Below are 15,059 nucleotides of genomic sequence, written 5' to 3'. Positions count from 1 at the left end.
TCCCTGCCTTTACCCGCCTTTTCTTTCTCTCTCTCTCTCTCTCGCCTTTTTTTTTTTTTTGGACGTGAAGACCAAAAGAAATGTCCCAAGTAAAGGCAGTTTTTCAGTTAACGCAAATATTTCAAGTGTTAGGGATGTCGGATATTTATTTTGCCGAGGTGTTCGATCACCAGAGGTCTTAATTCCGCCTCAGGTGTAAGGCGCTTGACGCGAATGTGCAGTTTACGAAAGAACGAGAACGCCAGGAGCCACTACTAGCTGACGTTCTAGTTTTCTAGTAAATAATTGCAGGCCAAGGAAACGAAGTGGGTTTAGTGCCAGAAAGATGCGAGATTTAGACCGCCTCCGAAGTCTCTGAAGAAGAGCTCACCCCGCATAACTCTCACTGAGGTGGTGCAGCTTCAAGAGCAGACACTGTGATGCAAGGAGGCCGAGAGAACGACTGGACGGCCCTGTGGACAAATAGAATGGAGCTGGTGCAGCGGCTTGTGCAATCCCGGTTCTCAGTATATCTCATGGACTGCCAAACGTGTCCGCGTCGTGTCTCCTGCCGCATGTCAAAGTGTCCTCATTCAAGCAGCCTTGTGCAAATTGAATTCACATCATCCTCAGCTTGCTGCTCTCTTTTCTGACAGCAAGGATGCGCTTTATTTATTACAGCGCGGGCTTCCCCTTGACAAGTGCATCCAGCGCGCATTACACGCTGTCGCAAAATTACAGAACGTCGAATTTACCGTGGTTTCCGACATGTGGTAACTTCACATATCGGTGTAGCAGGCAACGAAGCCGCTGACAGTTTTGTGCTCAAGGCGTTGTGATTCGGGCCAACGAAGACGGCTGCTCAGGAGGTAAAAAAGAGACACGAAGCAGGTCACCTTAAGCCATCCATGTTCGTTGTGGTCTCCACCGCACCAGCCTTGTACGATTAAGGAACTCAACAGAACTGAAACCACTCTCCTTAATCGCATCCGCACGGGGTCAGCGCAAACTCCAGCGTGGTGGTTCAAGACAAAACTTGGCACATCATCATAGTGTGTGCATTGTTAATCTCTTGGTGACATTGATCATTACTTCTTAGGGTGCCCTGAATTTGACGCAGAGCGTAAATATTTAATAGATGGACTAAAGAAGAAGATGGCCCGGCACTCCAGCGCAGGTAACATTTGGTTCCCGCTAGGACCTTGGCTATTTAGGAGAGCTTCAGCTCCTCCTAAAATTTCTACGTGGCACGTGGTCGTCTCGTGTGAATTCTACAACTGCCTTTCCATTACTCTGTGGCGCAGTACTCTGTTACGCTGTTGTTAGATGTAGATCCTTATTTGTGAACCTGCCCGCAGTTTTCTTCTTCGCGTTTCCTGCTTTTTCCCTTTTGAAACCTGCGCGTTCCAGTGCGGTAACAATGCAGGAACTAATTTTAGTACTCCTTGTGAAGACTGGTGTTTGCACTACATTAACTATTCTTCAGTTGTCTTATGTACGAGTCACACTATGTGACGCACTATGTCTGTCACACTATCGCTTTATTCTTCGTCCTGGGCTTTCTTTTCTTTCATATGTCGGACGAAGCATAGTTGTAATCAGCACCTATGAGGAGCGCTAACAGCTCCCTATTGTTATTTAAGTCAATATAATCGATCAATGAATAAGTCGGTCATTCAGTCGTCGTCGTCGTCGTCGTCGACGACGACGACGACGACGACAACAACAACAACAACAACAACAACAACAACAACAACAACAACAACATCCGACGCTTCAGTGGAGCATGTCGTAGAAGGTGCTGAATATGACCAATAGCTGGTTCGCCTGTGTGGTCGTCGTTTGAACACCCTTGACAGACGCCTTCTCACAGTGAGCAAAGCACTTGGACTGTGATGATGCCCTGATAAGGAGGGGCGTGCTGCAAGTGCCCTTCGCGATTTTTTAGTGGAGACTAATCTTATACACTGTCTACAAATGAAATTTGTATTTTGTCTTTTAGGTTCCGCTTAGAACTTTTTTAACGAGCGGATGTCCGAGCGGTGTTGTCCTTGTGCGTATATGAAGAACACTATGTGGACTCATTCAGTCCTGCGTAATCACGGATTATCCTACAGTTGCTGGACTGTGCTTTCGGGGCTGGTTCCCGTAGAAGTGACAATCTTTGTGCGCATGTGTTCGTGTGTGTATCGTGCTTCTTCGATATGTTATACTTTCTTTTCTTTTTTTCTTTTTTCGTGAGAGGCTAATTTGGTATTTTGGGGTAGACAGATCTGGCAGAGCTTAAGCTTCCTTCCGATGCCTCTACATCGAAATTACACACTACTACTACTACTACTACTACTACTAATAATAATAATAATAATAATAATAATAATAATAATCACCAGTAATGTTGTTGGTAGTAAAGAGTATTGAAGCTGTGAATGAATCGTTGATAAAGCCGTATGCTGTGGCATGCACTAAGTTAGTACACATTTGGTTGAGAGCTTACAGCTGGACGCGGGCTTCCGGCTGGACGCGGGCCTCTCGTAGTGATGCGGCCCGCTGTCGTGGCGGGCTTCTTGCTGGAGCTGGCGACTACGGACGCGCCTCCGCTGCTGGTGAGGAATATGGCCGTCGTCTTCTCCTCTCCCGGCCCAATCAGAGCGCCCGAGGGACACGTGGCAGCTCCCAGGAGCAACCACTTAAGCAGCAGCTGGTATCCCGCCATGCCGTGCGCTTCGGCGAGGGAAGACAACGCGGTAACCACACTGGGGTCGACCACGCTCAGAACCCCGTTTTCGTCGGCAAAGCAGGACGCACGCTGCAATCTTGGCAGTTAAAGGGACACTAACGGGGAATACTGCGTTAAACTATGTTGCAAAATTGTAGTCCTAGGACACTGAAACTGCCATTATTAACGCGGTAACGCAGTAAAGACGCGAAAGCGTGAAGCCCAGACCACACGTACGCTTGCGGACGCGCGCAAGCTCGCGTCCGCGCGCCCGCGCATGCGCAGACAGTGCGGCACGGCTCGCACGCGTGGAAAACGCGGCGCGATCTCAGTGAGCGGTCATGAACAGCTGCTCTGTTATCGCGCGCTTGGGCTGCCTCGCGTCGGCGCGCCTAGCTACGCAGCTACGGCGCGGTACATTCAACTCTGCGCGAAGCAGATTTGTATCACGCAAGAAAGGACTTAACCTTTCCTCTTTGTGCTGCTCTAACAGCTCTAAACATATAACAATTACTTTTACAGGTATCGAAGCATTTTGAAACACTCAATAACCGTGCGAAGTGGCTTCTTCCAAAGTGGCGTCTTCCAAGGCATCTGTGATGAGCCCAGTGAGCGCGCGCTGCCGCGAGTATTTGTGGATGCAAATTACTATTCCTCGCGAGACATGGCAGGCGCAAGGCGCGTAGACGCGAGCTTGTGAGCGTCCGCAAGCGTACGTGTGGTTTCGGCTTAAGGTCGGTGGCGACTACACGTGGGTTTGCCGACGCGTGTAAGTGCGCGTCTATGCGCCTTGCTTCTGCTGCGTCTCGCGTGGAATGGCTGCTTGCATCTACAAGACACGCGCGCCAGTTCTTTAACTGCTGGTATGGTGGCAAAGACGCCTTAACAGACATCGCTTCGTACTTAGCTAGTGACAGCCCCGGATTTGATTACAATCCTGGATTTAGCTACTATCCGTCGGTCGAGCAGATGCAGGACAAAGCCGCTTCGCACCACGTTGCGCGGCCAGACGAGCACATGAGCGCGAGCGCGTACTGCAGCCAGATCGCGCATATAGGAAACGTAGCGCTATACGCTTATACGCTCGACGTGGCTCCAGGCGCGTGGTGACGCGAGCAGCCGAAGCGCCCATATCTGTCTGGAACACATTTCTGCGCTCTCGCTGCGTTTCGACGCACGAGCTGTCCTATCTACCTGCACGAGCTGTCCCGCACCATCTGTGCGAGAACGCCAGCTTGCGGTTGCCTGCAAAATTTGGCCTTTAGATTTTCCGTGCTAGCGGTCGGCGACACCAAATTGGGCGCCGTCTCTTCGTAACTATTTTACCTTTTGTCGATTAAAAATGCAGCAGATCTAATCAGTTGGAATCTATATACAGCGAAGCTTAATGTGAGTGTTTAAAGAGTCGAAGCGCGCACGCACGCATGCACACATAAACACATCATGGTTTCAGAGGCAGCATGTGCATACGTACGTAGCGAAGTTCGAATTCATTCTATCTGCAAGAAGCGTTTACTTCCTCATTGCCGAGCAGCCGCGGTTGCTCGAAGGCGAGCTTTCTGGTTCTTTTTTTGTCTGTCCTCCACACGGCCGCCGGAGGCGAGCGCCATATTGTGTTGGCGCAAGGAATCCGACGACGCAGTCGGCGCGCATACTCCGCTGTGATTGGTTGGCCTATTCGGCAAGGGAACAGCCAGGCCGCAGCAACTGTCACAAAAACCGGCGAGTTAAAGAAAGCTTCGCTTTTATAAAGAGCTAAAGGAGGGCATTTCATCCTAATGCAAACAATGACTTAGCCTAATGAGTGAAAGAAAAAAAGGCAAAAAACGCGTCGTCACACTGACGTTAAGGTTAGTAAATTGTAGCGTTGACCATCTGGGGCTCTATAATGAGCACCTAGGTATAAGTACGCCGGCGTTATTGCCCCCATCGAAATGCGCCAGTCGCTGCGAGGATCGAACCCGCGACCTCTGCGGCGCAACGCCATATCTATTGTGCTACCGCGGCAGGTGTAACACTGTGGTACAGATATTGCTGTTTGCGCACGAAATTCAAAAGTGGCCTACACGTGTTTTTCAATTATGTAGCATAACATGCGTGCTTCACACGTTTGATGACGGAGGGGCAAACTTTCGACTTAATTAAAAAAAGGCAATGAACCCGACCTCCCCGCCCCATTTTTTTTATCCCTACAAGTTAAAGCAGCGACTTGAAAAAATAGATAATGATTCTAAACTTTTAGTATTTCTCTTTACGTGCCCTTAAAACGCCTCAAATGCTTTTTCTAGACACATATTATTATTTAGTGTTTTTTTGCATAGTAACACACGTGGGTTATTTTATCAATATACGTATGTACATGGCCAGCAACCGCCCTCGCCGAAGAGTCAGTGCTCAAGCGCTTGCTGTATTAAGGGGGAAGGAAGCCTTTAATGGCTCATTGTCAAGGTCATCTGCCGTTAGCAGAAAATGTCACAGCTTTCCGGCCTCCTGATTGGTCCACTCTGTGTAGTGACGTCACTGTCGCTAGGCGCAGGTGTGCGCCTCCTGATTGGCTCGCGTGCGTGACGTCACTGTCGTCAAGTGCGGGTGTCGGGGTGGTTCGGCGCCGCGTGGGATGACTCATCACATCGGCACGCGTGGCGGCCGTGTGTTCGACGGTGCGCCCTGACGTCACTGTCGTCAGGCGCTTGAGGTGTCCTCCCACTTCGGCGCTGTGTGGCCTGACGTCACTGCCGCGAGGCGCGCGTGGCGACCGTCTGCTTGGGTGTGGTGTGGCAGCGGCGGTGGCGGCAGTTTACTTTGCGGTATCGTGTGGGAAGGATGCCTGCTCTCGCCAAACCAGTGTCTCCCAACACGCGACGTGCGGCAGCCGCTGAACGCAAGCGGCGCTCAAGAGAGGCTGAGCGTATAAGTCGCATGCATCAGGGCTGCGAGGCGCGTCCGACACCACATAGTCCAGGGACGCGACGGACCAACGCAAGAGAGGCAATGCGTTTGAAGCGACTCGCTGCATCTCCGGGTATCAAGGCAAATGAAGCTCGGAAGCGCCATGACCGCCATCTTGCCGCGACAAGCAAGACATTGCAGCTTGCATTGCGACGACCGTCAGCCATTTACCGAGAAGGAAAAAAGAATAACACTCGCATGTATACACAAGCTAACTTACAAAATAACGTTAATTCTGCGATAAGTTTTCGCAAACAAGCTATACATTCCTTGCTGCCCAATTTCAACGCCAGGGCTCTAGAGCTTTATGTACTTGCGGTCGGCCTTAATGTTACCGGTATACCTTGCCTCTCATTCAGGTCCGACAGTGTTGTTCAGATGTCTCCGAGCAATGTTCGTACAAACATATCCAAACTGTAATAAGTAGTTTCGGTGTCGTGGCAGCTGGAATCACTGACGTCACAATTAAGCAGGTAAGTCTGGGTAAACTAGCGCATACTTTCGACCTTGAGGAACGCAGCCACCTTTTCGGTATATTCACATAGATTCCAACATGTGCGTTGGAGCTGTAGGGTCACCGGCGAATGTACAGAAGCACTCAACACTTTTCTCATCATCATCCATCCCAGTACTTTCCCTTCCCTCCCCTCTTTCCCAATGCAGAGTAGCAAGCTAGAGATCACCAGCTCGGGTCGACGTACCTCTCTGTCTTTCCTGTCAATAAAAATTTTCTCTTGGAGCTGTAAATTTTTTTTTCAAGAATTAATCAAGTCTCGTACCTTGAAACTTTACGCCTACAATTGGGGCACAAGAGCAAACACTGCTATGTCGTGCTACACCGCTCGAAGCTGTGCTCGCTGCTACATCCAGCCCAGTAAACCACAAATGTCTCTGCGACGTACGAATTAGGTCCTGACGTCTGTTGTGCGAACGTTGGTGTTTGGTAAAATGGACGAAAAAAGAATGCGGAAACTTCACTGGAGTTTTCTAAGTATGCATACCCCCAAATTTAAGTTTGCCCGCCCCCAAACTTTAGTTGGCCCACCCCCAAATTTCAAGCTGACCACCGTCCACATTTCAGTTGGCCCACCCTCCTATTTAAGTTAGCCCCGCCCCAAATTTAAGTTGCCCGCCCGCAAATTTTAGGTTAGCCCACCCCAAATTTCAGTTGGCCCATGTTCAACGTTCAAGTTGGCCCAACCTCAAATTTTAAGTTGACCCACCCTATAATTTAATTTGGCCCACCACAATATTTGAGCAGGCCCACCTTTAAAATTCAAGTTGACCCAACCCCAAATTTCAGGTGGATCCAGCCCCTAATTTCAGTTGGCCCACCGCTACTATCAGCTTCCACATGCATTTTATAAGGAGCCCTATGTACGTATCTCTATGGCCATTCTCTTTTTGTTCTTTTTTTTTGTTTAAGTTGTCCGTTATCGCTTATAAAGCTACCATTCATCTACATTTACACTGTTATAGCGGTTAAATATTTTTGAAAATTACGCATGTATGTTCAGATACAAGACATTACACTTTTCGCGTGACGGGGCTGGGGTACCCGCCAAAGAATGCTTGCGCATTAAAACGCACAGGACGGCTACGAGTATATAACACCAATGTTTAAGCACTTGTTGTGGTGCAGGTTATAGGCGTTTTCGCTCTGTGTTCCACTGCTAGGCAATTGAGCGTATATACAGCGTTGACGGTAAGTCCACTTCTCTTCGTCGTTTTATTGCGATAGCAATTAAGGCCGCCGCACATTCAGCGTTTTTACCGACGTTTTCTGGCGTTGCTTCTCTCGGCGTCGTCGCACGAACGCCGCCAGAAAGGGAGTGTCCAATCGCAGTAGCGGCACGCGGACCAGCGCTGATTGGAGGCGCCGTAACCGGAGCGTTCGCTTCAGACGTGCTGAGCATCGGCTCCGCCAATTCTCGGCCGGAGCCACGGATAACTTCACGGTACGCCACCAAATTTGTTACCATCTGATAAAGCAAGTCACCCGGCGCACGTGGACACCGATTTCAACCAGGTGGGCCGGTTTTCCGCAATTTTAGAGCAGTTTTTCACCCCGCCACGTAGGCGACGCCGTCCAGCCTGACGGCGACGCCGATGACCGGCGGCGTGAAGACTGCTTCCCAAGGCAATATGGCCGTCTCTACGCTAACCCAGCGTGGCTACGACCCGGACGCGATGTCCTGGACGACGGTTCCGACGACTGAGGAGCCCAATTCTGCGATTCCTTCGAATATTCGAAGCCAAGCTCTCCTCAACGCGGCCGCTCGCCGCTTGCAAGAGAAAGCCAAGATTGTGGCGCCCGCCGCCGCCCCGGCGTCCGGCAACGCAGCCGGCAAGACGCAGCCTCCTGCCTCGCACGCTGCTGGAAGCAAGGGCAAGGTCTTCACGAAGTGGAAGCCTCGCCCGCTACTAAAACCGAACCCGGATGACTACGTGATCGTTGTAAAGCCACGTGAGCATATTTCCTTGCACGAAGCCTTCTCAGAGAATCGCTACGGGACCGCTTTCACGGCTTACCTCGGGTCCGAGCGGGCAGAGACCGCATCGATTCTCCCTTCGAGAGAACAAAATTTGATTGTGATCCATACTCCGGACCTCGAGACGGCAGACCGAGTGATCGGGGATTTTTCTGTCAACACCGAACGCGGAGCGGTCCCGCTCCACGGATACCTACGGCAAGATGGCGGAAACGTTTGCCACGGTGTCATCGTGGTGTGCAACTCGGACACGACGGAGACACTTCAGCAAAAGGTGCGTTGGAGAGCAGGTACCATTGTTGAAGTGAGAAAATTTGGCACATCGAACAAAGCGCGTGTCACCTTCGCCGGAAAGGACAAACCGCGTTTTGTTCACTATGACAACATGGTGGTACCCGTCCAACCCTACTACCGTACAATCCCGGCCTGCGGCAAGTGCGGTGCTGTCGGCCATAGGATGGATGCATGCCCAAACCTGAGACAGGACACTTGCGGTCTGTGCGGGCAACAGATTCCACTCGTGGAGGGGGTGCGGGCCCCTCACGAATGCGTGCCCAAGTGTTCAGTGTGCGGTGGTGGACACGCCATGAACTCCCGCGAGTGCACTGCAAAGTTCCGCAACTCCAAAATAGCCGCCCAAAAGGGCGGCAAGACCATAACGGCGATCAAGAAAAAACACCGCCATCTTGAGCTTCCCGGTAGGTCGCCGCACCGGGACGTCACCAAGACCTAGAGTTACTGTATATGCTACCACAGGTAGCTACCTGTGGTAGCATATACAGTAACTCTACCAAGACCGGCAAGCCAGCGCCCCCTACCGGAGAAGCCGGGAGGCAATCTACGGCGCCACCACACGGCGTGGCCGGGGCGCGTATTTCCAACTGCTCGTAGGTACAACGGGGAGTGGAACTTGCGGAGACGACGGACGTTTGCGCGCATGCGCGAGTGAGAGCGGGTGCGAGAGAGGAAATGTGGGGAGTTTTGATTCTTGAAAATACGACTCTGCCTAGGTACTACGGAGGAGTCCCTTGGGGCGCGGTGTATGCGCTTGTCCCTAGGCGCGCCGTGCCGGCAGAAGTCGCGGGGCGCGGTTGTGCTGAACTTAGCATCGCAAGTTGGCGGCTCGACGCAATCATATTTAATCGATCATGTTTTTACTAATGAAAACAACGTGTCATTATTTCGCATTATTGGCGGCGCCTCCAGGACACCAAAGCGGCAACGGGGATATCAAAGCTAGAAGCCGGACTGGTCCGTGGGTTGGGGCTCGCAGAGGCCTGCGCGTGCCAGGGGAGTATAAGATCGGCTGTCCGCTATCGCGGACAGCCAATGTTTTATGCGAACACCCCCAGGCACGCTTCGGCCTCTGCGGCCCCAACCCACGGGCCGCCCGGCTTCCAGCTTTGATCCCCCCGCTACCGCTTGGGTGCCCCGGAGATCCTGCGCCGCCTGCTTTAATATAACCTCAGGTGCTCTCCTGAGGCCTCCGTTTGCCGGTTACATGTGCCCTCCTGGAGCAGTGCTTGTAAAAAATCCGATCTATCGTCGCGACGAAAAATTCGACCCGCGACTTATAAAACACCAGTCAGAACATTGTCCCTTCAGACACAGCGATCACCAAGCGGCGTCCGCGCCCACTGCCTCACCGCGCGGGCAGCCAGCGGCGGAGCGTATAAACCAACTCGACCGAACTCCGCAATGCCGGCATGTCAGGGGACAAACGAATACAACGCAATCTAAGAAACCTCCTCCGTAGTGCCTAGGCTGAGTCATATATTCAAGGAGCAAAAGCCCCCAGATTTTCTCTCTCGCGCCCGCTCTTACTCGCGCCTGCGCAGAAACGTCGAGCTCCGTCAAAAGTGGCACGCCCCGTTGTACCTACGAGCAATTCTAAATACGCGGCCGGGGCCTGGGCCGACGCCGTCAAAAAAGGAAAACAGGTGAGCGGCGCGGGCAGGGCTGCTTCCTCTTCCCCTCCCTCTACTCCTCCTGCGGCGCTCAGCGCCGAACAAAACGTGATCGCGGCTCTCCAGGCGCAAAATGAGATGCTGCTAAAGAAAATTACAGCACTCGAAGCAAAATTGACGCAACCCCTCCCTACTCCCGCAGTAGAAGTAATGGAAAGCGAGACAGAAGCGCCGGCGGAGGCACCTAGCGCGGTAGCCGCTTTCGAGGCCCGGATCAACGCCCTCGAGGCCCGTATGGACAGCCGGATTAGCGCTCTTGAAACCCAAATCTCCGCGGCCATGAATGCCGCGATTGCCAAGTTGACAGAGATGATTCCCTCTCTCATAACTCAACAAATCGCGCAAACCTCTCGCACCACCCGGCAAGGCGGCCCAATTAAAGACGTGTCCGGCCGGTACCCCAAATGTTTCGACGACAACTCGATTTCGATGACGAAGACAGTTGCTCACTCTCCGGAATGGAGGATGCTCTCCTCCCCGTGAGTGCTGGCGATGGAACATCGTCTTCGCAACCCCCTACCACTCTTACCGATCATGGCGGGCACCCCTAAATTCAGGAACTTCCCCCGATCCAAATTGGCCATCCCCATCCTAATTACCCAGTGGAACTGTCGAGGTTTCAAGGCCCACGCTAAGCGGGCCAACCTACGATTTTTCCTCACAACATTCGAGCACCTTCCTGCTGTGGTAGCCCTCCAGGAGCCAGGGAGCGGCGCCACACTTACAAATTACACCACGTTTCAGCAGGACCCCCTCTCCTGTATCTGCGTGCATAAAAATTACACAGCCAACTTCGTTGACCTTGACCTCAAAACAGAATTCTCGTACGTGATGGTGACCCTCCTTCCGCTACGAAAACAGGACCCACCACTACACGTTCTCAACATTTATTGTTCCCCTAAGTTAGCCAACATCACTTTCGCAGACCTTTTTAGCCGCGCCTTAAAGGCTGCGGGCAGGTATCCCCTGGTGATCGTGGGCGATTTCAACGCCCCCAGCACACTTTGGGGATACGCGCGTGAAGAGAAACGTGGACGTAAGCTGGCGGAACTGATGTCCACGATGGGCCTTACTCTCCACACCGACCCTGCCCACCCAACTCGCGTGGGTAACTCCGTGACCCGGGACACGTGTCCGGACCTTACCCTCACCAAAAACATTCAATATGTAGACTGGGTCAACACCGAAGAAACCCTCGGTAGCGACCACTGCATACTCAATACAACTATTCGCACCCATCCTGGCAAGACCTTTCGCACAGGCAAAATCGCCCGATTGGACCAAATTCCGACAAACATACACCAACTCGACCCCCATTCAGGAGCAAGGGTACCACGTCTGGTCCCAGCAATTGGTTTCCACCCTTCGCTCCACGGAAACTCAAATTCAACTCTCAGAGGCGACCCCGGAGGTGGACAACCACCTCCTTCATCTCTGGGAGGCCCGGCACAGCCTTGTCCGCCGATGGCGCCGGCAAAAACACAATCGGAAACTCAAAATTCGCATCGCTGAGCTCACCCAACGAGCGGCAGAGTACGCGGCCCAACTCGCTGACTCTAACTGGGTGGACCGATGCAACACGGCCGCGCGACAAATGTCCAGCCGGAGTACGTGGCGCCCCTTCCGCGCCCTAATCGACCCCACCCAAACTCGAGCAGAAACACAAAAACATCTCCAACGAGCCATTCACTGCTTCGATGGAGACACTTCAAAATTGGCATGCAAACTCCGAGATCAATACCTCTGTACTCAGCAGGACCCCCGAGGGCCCGCGTATTCGTATGCAGGTTCCGAGAACGCGGAGATGGACCAACCGTTCTAGCTGCACGACCTGAAGGAGGGCCTAGCAAAAATGATCTCGCTACGTACGTCCAGCTTCAAAAGTCACGCAAAAGACTATCTGCAGCTTTGTTCTTGGATGTCAAGGGCGCATACGATAACGTATCTCACGAGGCTATCCTCGATGCTCTTGAGATGGTTGGCCTAGGTGGTCGAGTTTTCCAATGGATCTCTCATTACCTTTTTATGAGATCGTTCTTTGTCTGTACCGGTGATGGCAAAACGGCACTACACTACACGTACCGAGGTGTTCCTCAAGGCGGTGTACTAAGCCCTACCCTATTTAACCTCACACTCATTGGTCTCGTTGATCATCTGCCAGCAGTGATCAAGATATCAATGTACGCCGACGACATATGTATATGGACCTCAGGTGTGACACGTCCTCAGATACGTGCAAGACTTCAAAAAGCTGCTACTCTAACAGCTATATACCTCCGCAACCAAGGTCTTGAAATCTCGTCAGACAAATGCGCACTGCTGGCGTTCACTCGCAAACCAATGACACCCTACGCCATATCAATAAATGGCCAGATAGTTTCTTATGAGAAGACACAAATTTCTTGGCATAATCATTGATAGAGATCTGTCATGCAGCCCGCACGTGACCTACTTGAAAAAGCGCCTGACAGCAATCTCCCAACTTTTCAAGTTTCTGGGAGGAAAGACTTGGGGAATGTCAGTGTATGCAATGTTGGAATTGTACAGGGCTCTTTTTCTGGGCTTCTTGAGATACAGTTTGCCCTTACTGACCAACACCTGCCAGACAAATCTTCGTGCTCTACAGGCTATTCAAGCTCGGGCTCTCAGGGTTTGTCTTGGTTTGCCAAAATGCACATCGACAGCAGCGACTATTACGATTGCTCGGGACCAACCTATACAAACACACATTGCGGTAGAGGTGTTGAGAGTGCACATTAGGCACGTTGCCCGTGCCTGTTCCCACCATCTGGCAGCACTACCATCAGAAAGGCCTCAGGCAGCATTTTGTACTACGATTTCGAAGTATTATACCTGCCTCCCATCAGGCTTCACCCCCGCAACTAAGCCATCGATTCCTCCATGGTGTTTGGCTCGACCCGCAGTACACCTCACCGTACCAGGAATCAGGAAAAAATCTGAGCTATCATCACCTGCTCTTAAACAACTAACTCTGCTCCTTTTGCACGAGAGGTACGCCGAACACGTACATATTTATACTGATGGATCGGCAACTCTCCAGTGTTCCTCTGGAGCCGTGGTCTTCCCAGCGAAAGCCACCACCATCAGTTTCAAGACATGTCACCCAACGACACCGATGGCCGCGGAACTTGCAGCCCTTCGCGCTGCACTTCGTCTCGTCAGCCAAGAACAACCTCGAAGATGGTCAATATTCAGTGACTCGAAGGTTGCACTGCAATCTCTGCTATCGGCCCTGCGGCGCGGACCACACGAACAACTGGTATTTGAGATTAGAGAACTCATTCATACCTTAACTGATAAAGGACACCACGTGATTTCAGTGGCTTCCAAGTCACTGCGGAGTCATAGGGAACGAACACGCTGATAACGCTGCTCGGTCGGCTCTTCAAGGGGACGAAGAGGAGCCGATACCGTTATCAAGGACAGATGCCGCTCGAAAACTTCGATTGATCAGCCGTGACATCACGTTCTCCTTGTGGAACGCTGGAAGTTTTCACGGCTACCGACTCCACAATCTTGACTCCTCTCTACGCCTTTGTATTCCACCTGGACTCTGCCGTCGCGAAGCTACCCTGCTTTGTCGACTATGGCTAGGGGTGGCTTTCACCAAGTCTTTCGCTTACCGAATTGGATGGGCCGACGACGCCTCGTGTGAGGACTGTGGTGACGAGGAGACTTTTCAACACCTTCTTTGTGACTGTCCTCGATATAATTTACAGAGACAATTACTCGCAACCGCGATAGCGCGCTTTGACAAAAGACCTCTCACAGAGGAACTTATTTTAAAATACCGCCATCATAAGCCTTCGCAGCAGAGGGCGACGAGTGCACTGTTGCGGTTCTTGAGGGCGACAGAATTGGACAGGCGGCTGTAGCCTGAACAGGTGTTGACAGTGCTTCAAGTGTCACTGTGCTGTGCGATGACAGTATTCAGTGACAGTGACCGCCTGTGATTGTGTGTCTATTCTCCTTCCTTTCCTTATCTCTACTTTTTTACCGCTTTACCTCCCCCTCCCCTCTCTCCCCAGCGTAGGGTAGCCAACCGGATCTTTTTCTCTGGTTAACCTCCCTGCCTTTCCTCTCTCTCTCTCTCTCTCTAGCAAAAATGAAGCGAGGAACGGCACCGGGACGGGATAAAATTACAGTCAAATTACTTGCCAACCTTCCCGACTCTGCCTACTCCACACTCCTCGCTTACATGAACTCCATTTGGATCGGGGAAACACCCCTCCCAATTGATTGGAAGACCGCTCTGGTCACCTTCATTCCAAAAGCTGGTAAAGCCATCAACACAGACAGCCTCCGCCCCATCTCCCTTACTTCTTGTGTGGGAAAATTAATGGAGACGATGGTGCGCGACAGGCTGTCTAAGTTTCTGGAGAACAAAAATGTTTTCGCAGACACCATGTTCGGATTCCGCCCACACCGGTCCGCACAAGATGTCTTGCTTCAACTTGACCGAGAAATTCTCGACCCGATCGAATATCCCCTAAGTGACAAAGTAGTACTCGCTTTGGATTTGAAGGGGGCCTTCGACAACGTGACCCACGAAATTATTCTAACACATCTTTCCCAAACAGATTGCGGCCGAAACACCTTTAACCACATTAGGCAATTTCTCACTGACCGACAATCATACATTCGGATTCAGGACAGCGAACACGGCCCATACCTATTAGGCACGCGAGGGACCCCGCAGGGAGCGGTCCTCTCGCCCCTCCTATTCAATTTGGCGATGATGAGACTTCCCGCTCAGCTGGCGAGGGTCGACGGCATCCAGCACGCGCTGTATGCCGACGACATCACCATCTGGGCTAAACACGGCTCGGTAGGAGAAATGGAGGCCAACCTGCAGCATGCGGCGGACATCGTAGACAACTATGCCCGTCGATGCGGCCTTCAGTGCTCCCCGTCCAAATCTGAATTTGTGCACAT

General features: G+C 51.9%; 1 protein-coding gene across 5 annotated transcripts in view; it reads right to left on the bottom strand.

Annotated features, from left to right (window-relative positions):
- Positions 1-15,059, bottom strand: part of LOC126540035 (uncharacterized) — a 43,787-nt gene that overhangs the window by 15,942 nt on the left and 12,786 nt on the right. For 4 of the 5 annotated variants that reach the window (XM_050186837.3, XM_050186835.3, XM_050186839.3 and 1 more), the window contains exon 2: positions 2,474-2,700. In XM_050186837.3, the coding sequence (XP_050042794.1) occupies positions 2,474-2,692 (219 nt within the window). In that variant the 5' untranslated portion in view covers positions 2,693-2,700. Of the gene's footprint in view, positions 1-2,473; positions 3,086-15,059 lie in introns of those variants that run through there. The other variant, XM_050186836.2, reaches the window with a different exon arrangement.

This window comes from Dermacentor andersoni, chromosome 2, assembly GCF_023375885.2.
Source record: "Dermacentor andersoni chromosome 2, qqDerAnde1_hic_scaffold, whole genome shotgun sequence".
NCBI classification, from domain to species: Eukaryota; Metazoa; Arthropoda; class Arachnida; order Ixodida; family Ixodidae; genus Dermacentor; species Dermacentor andersoni.
This window is presented reverse-complemented; position numbering and strand designations above follow the sequence as displayed.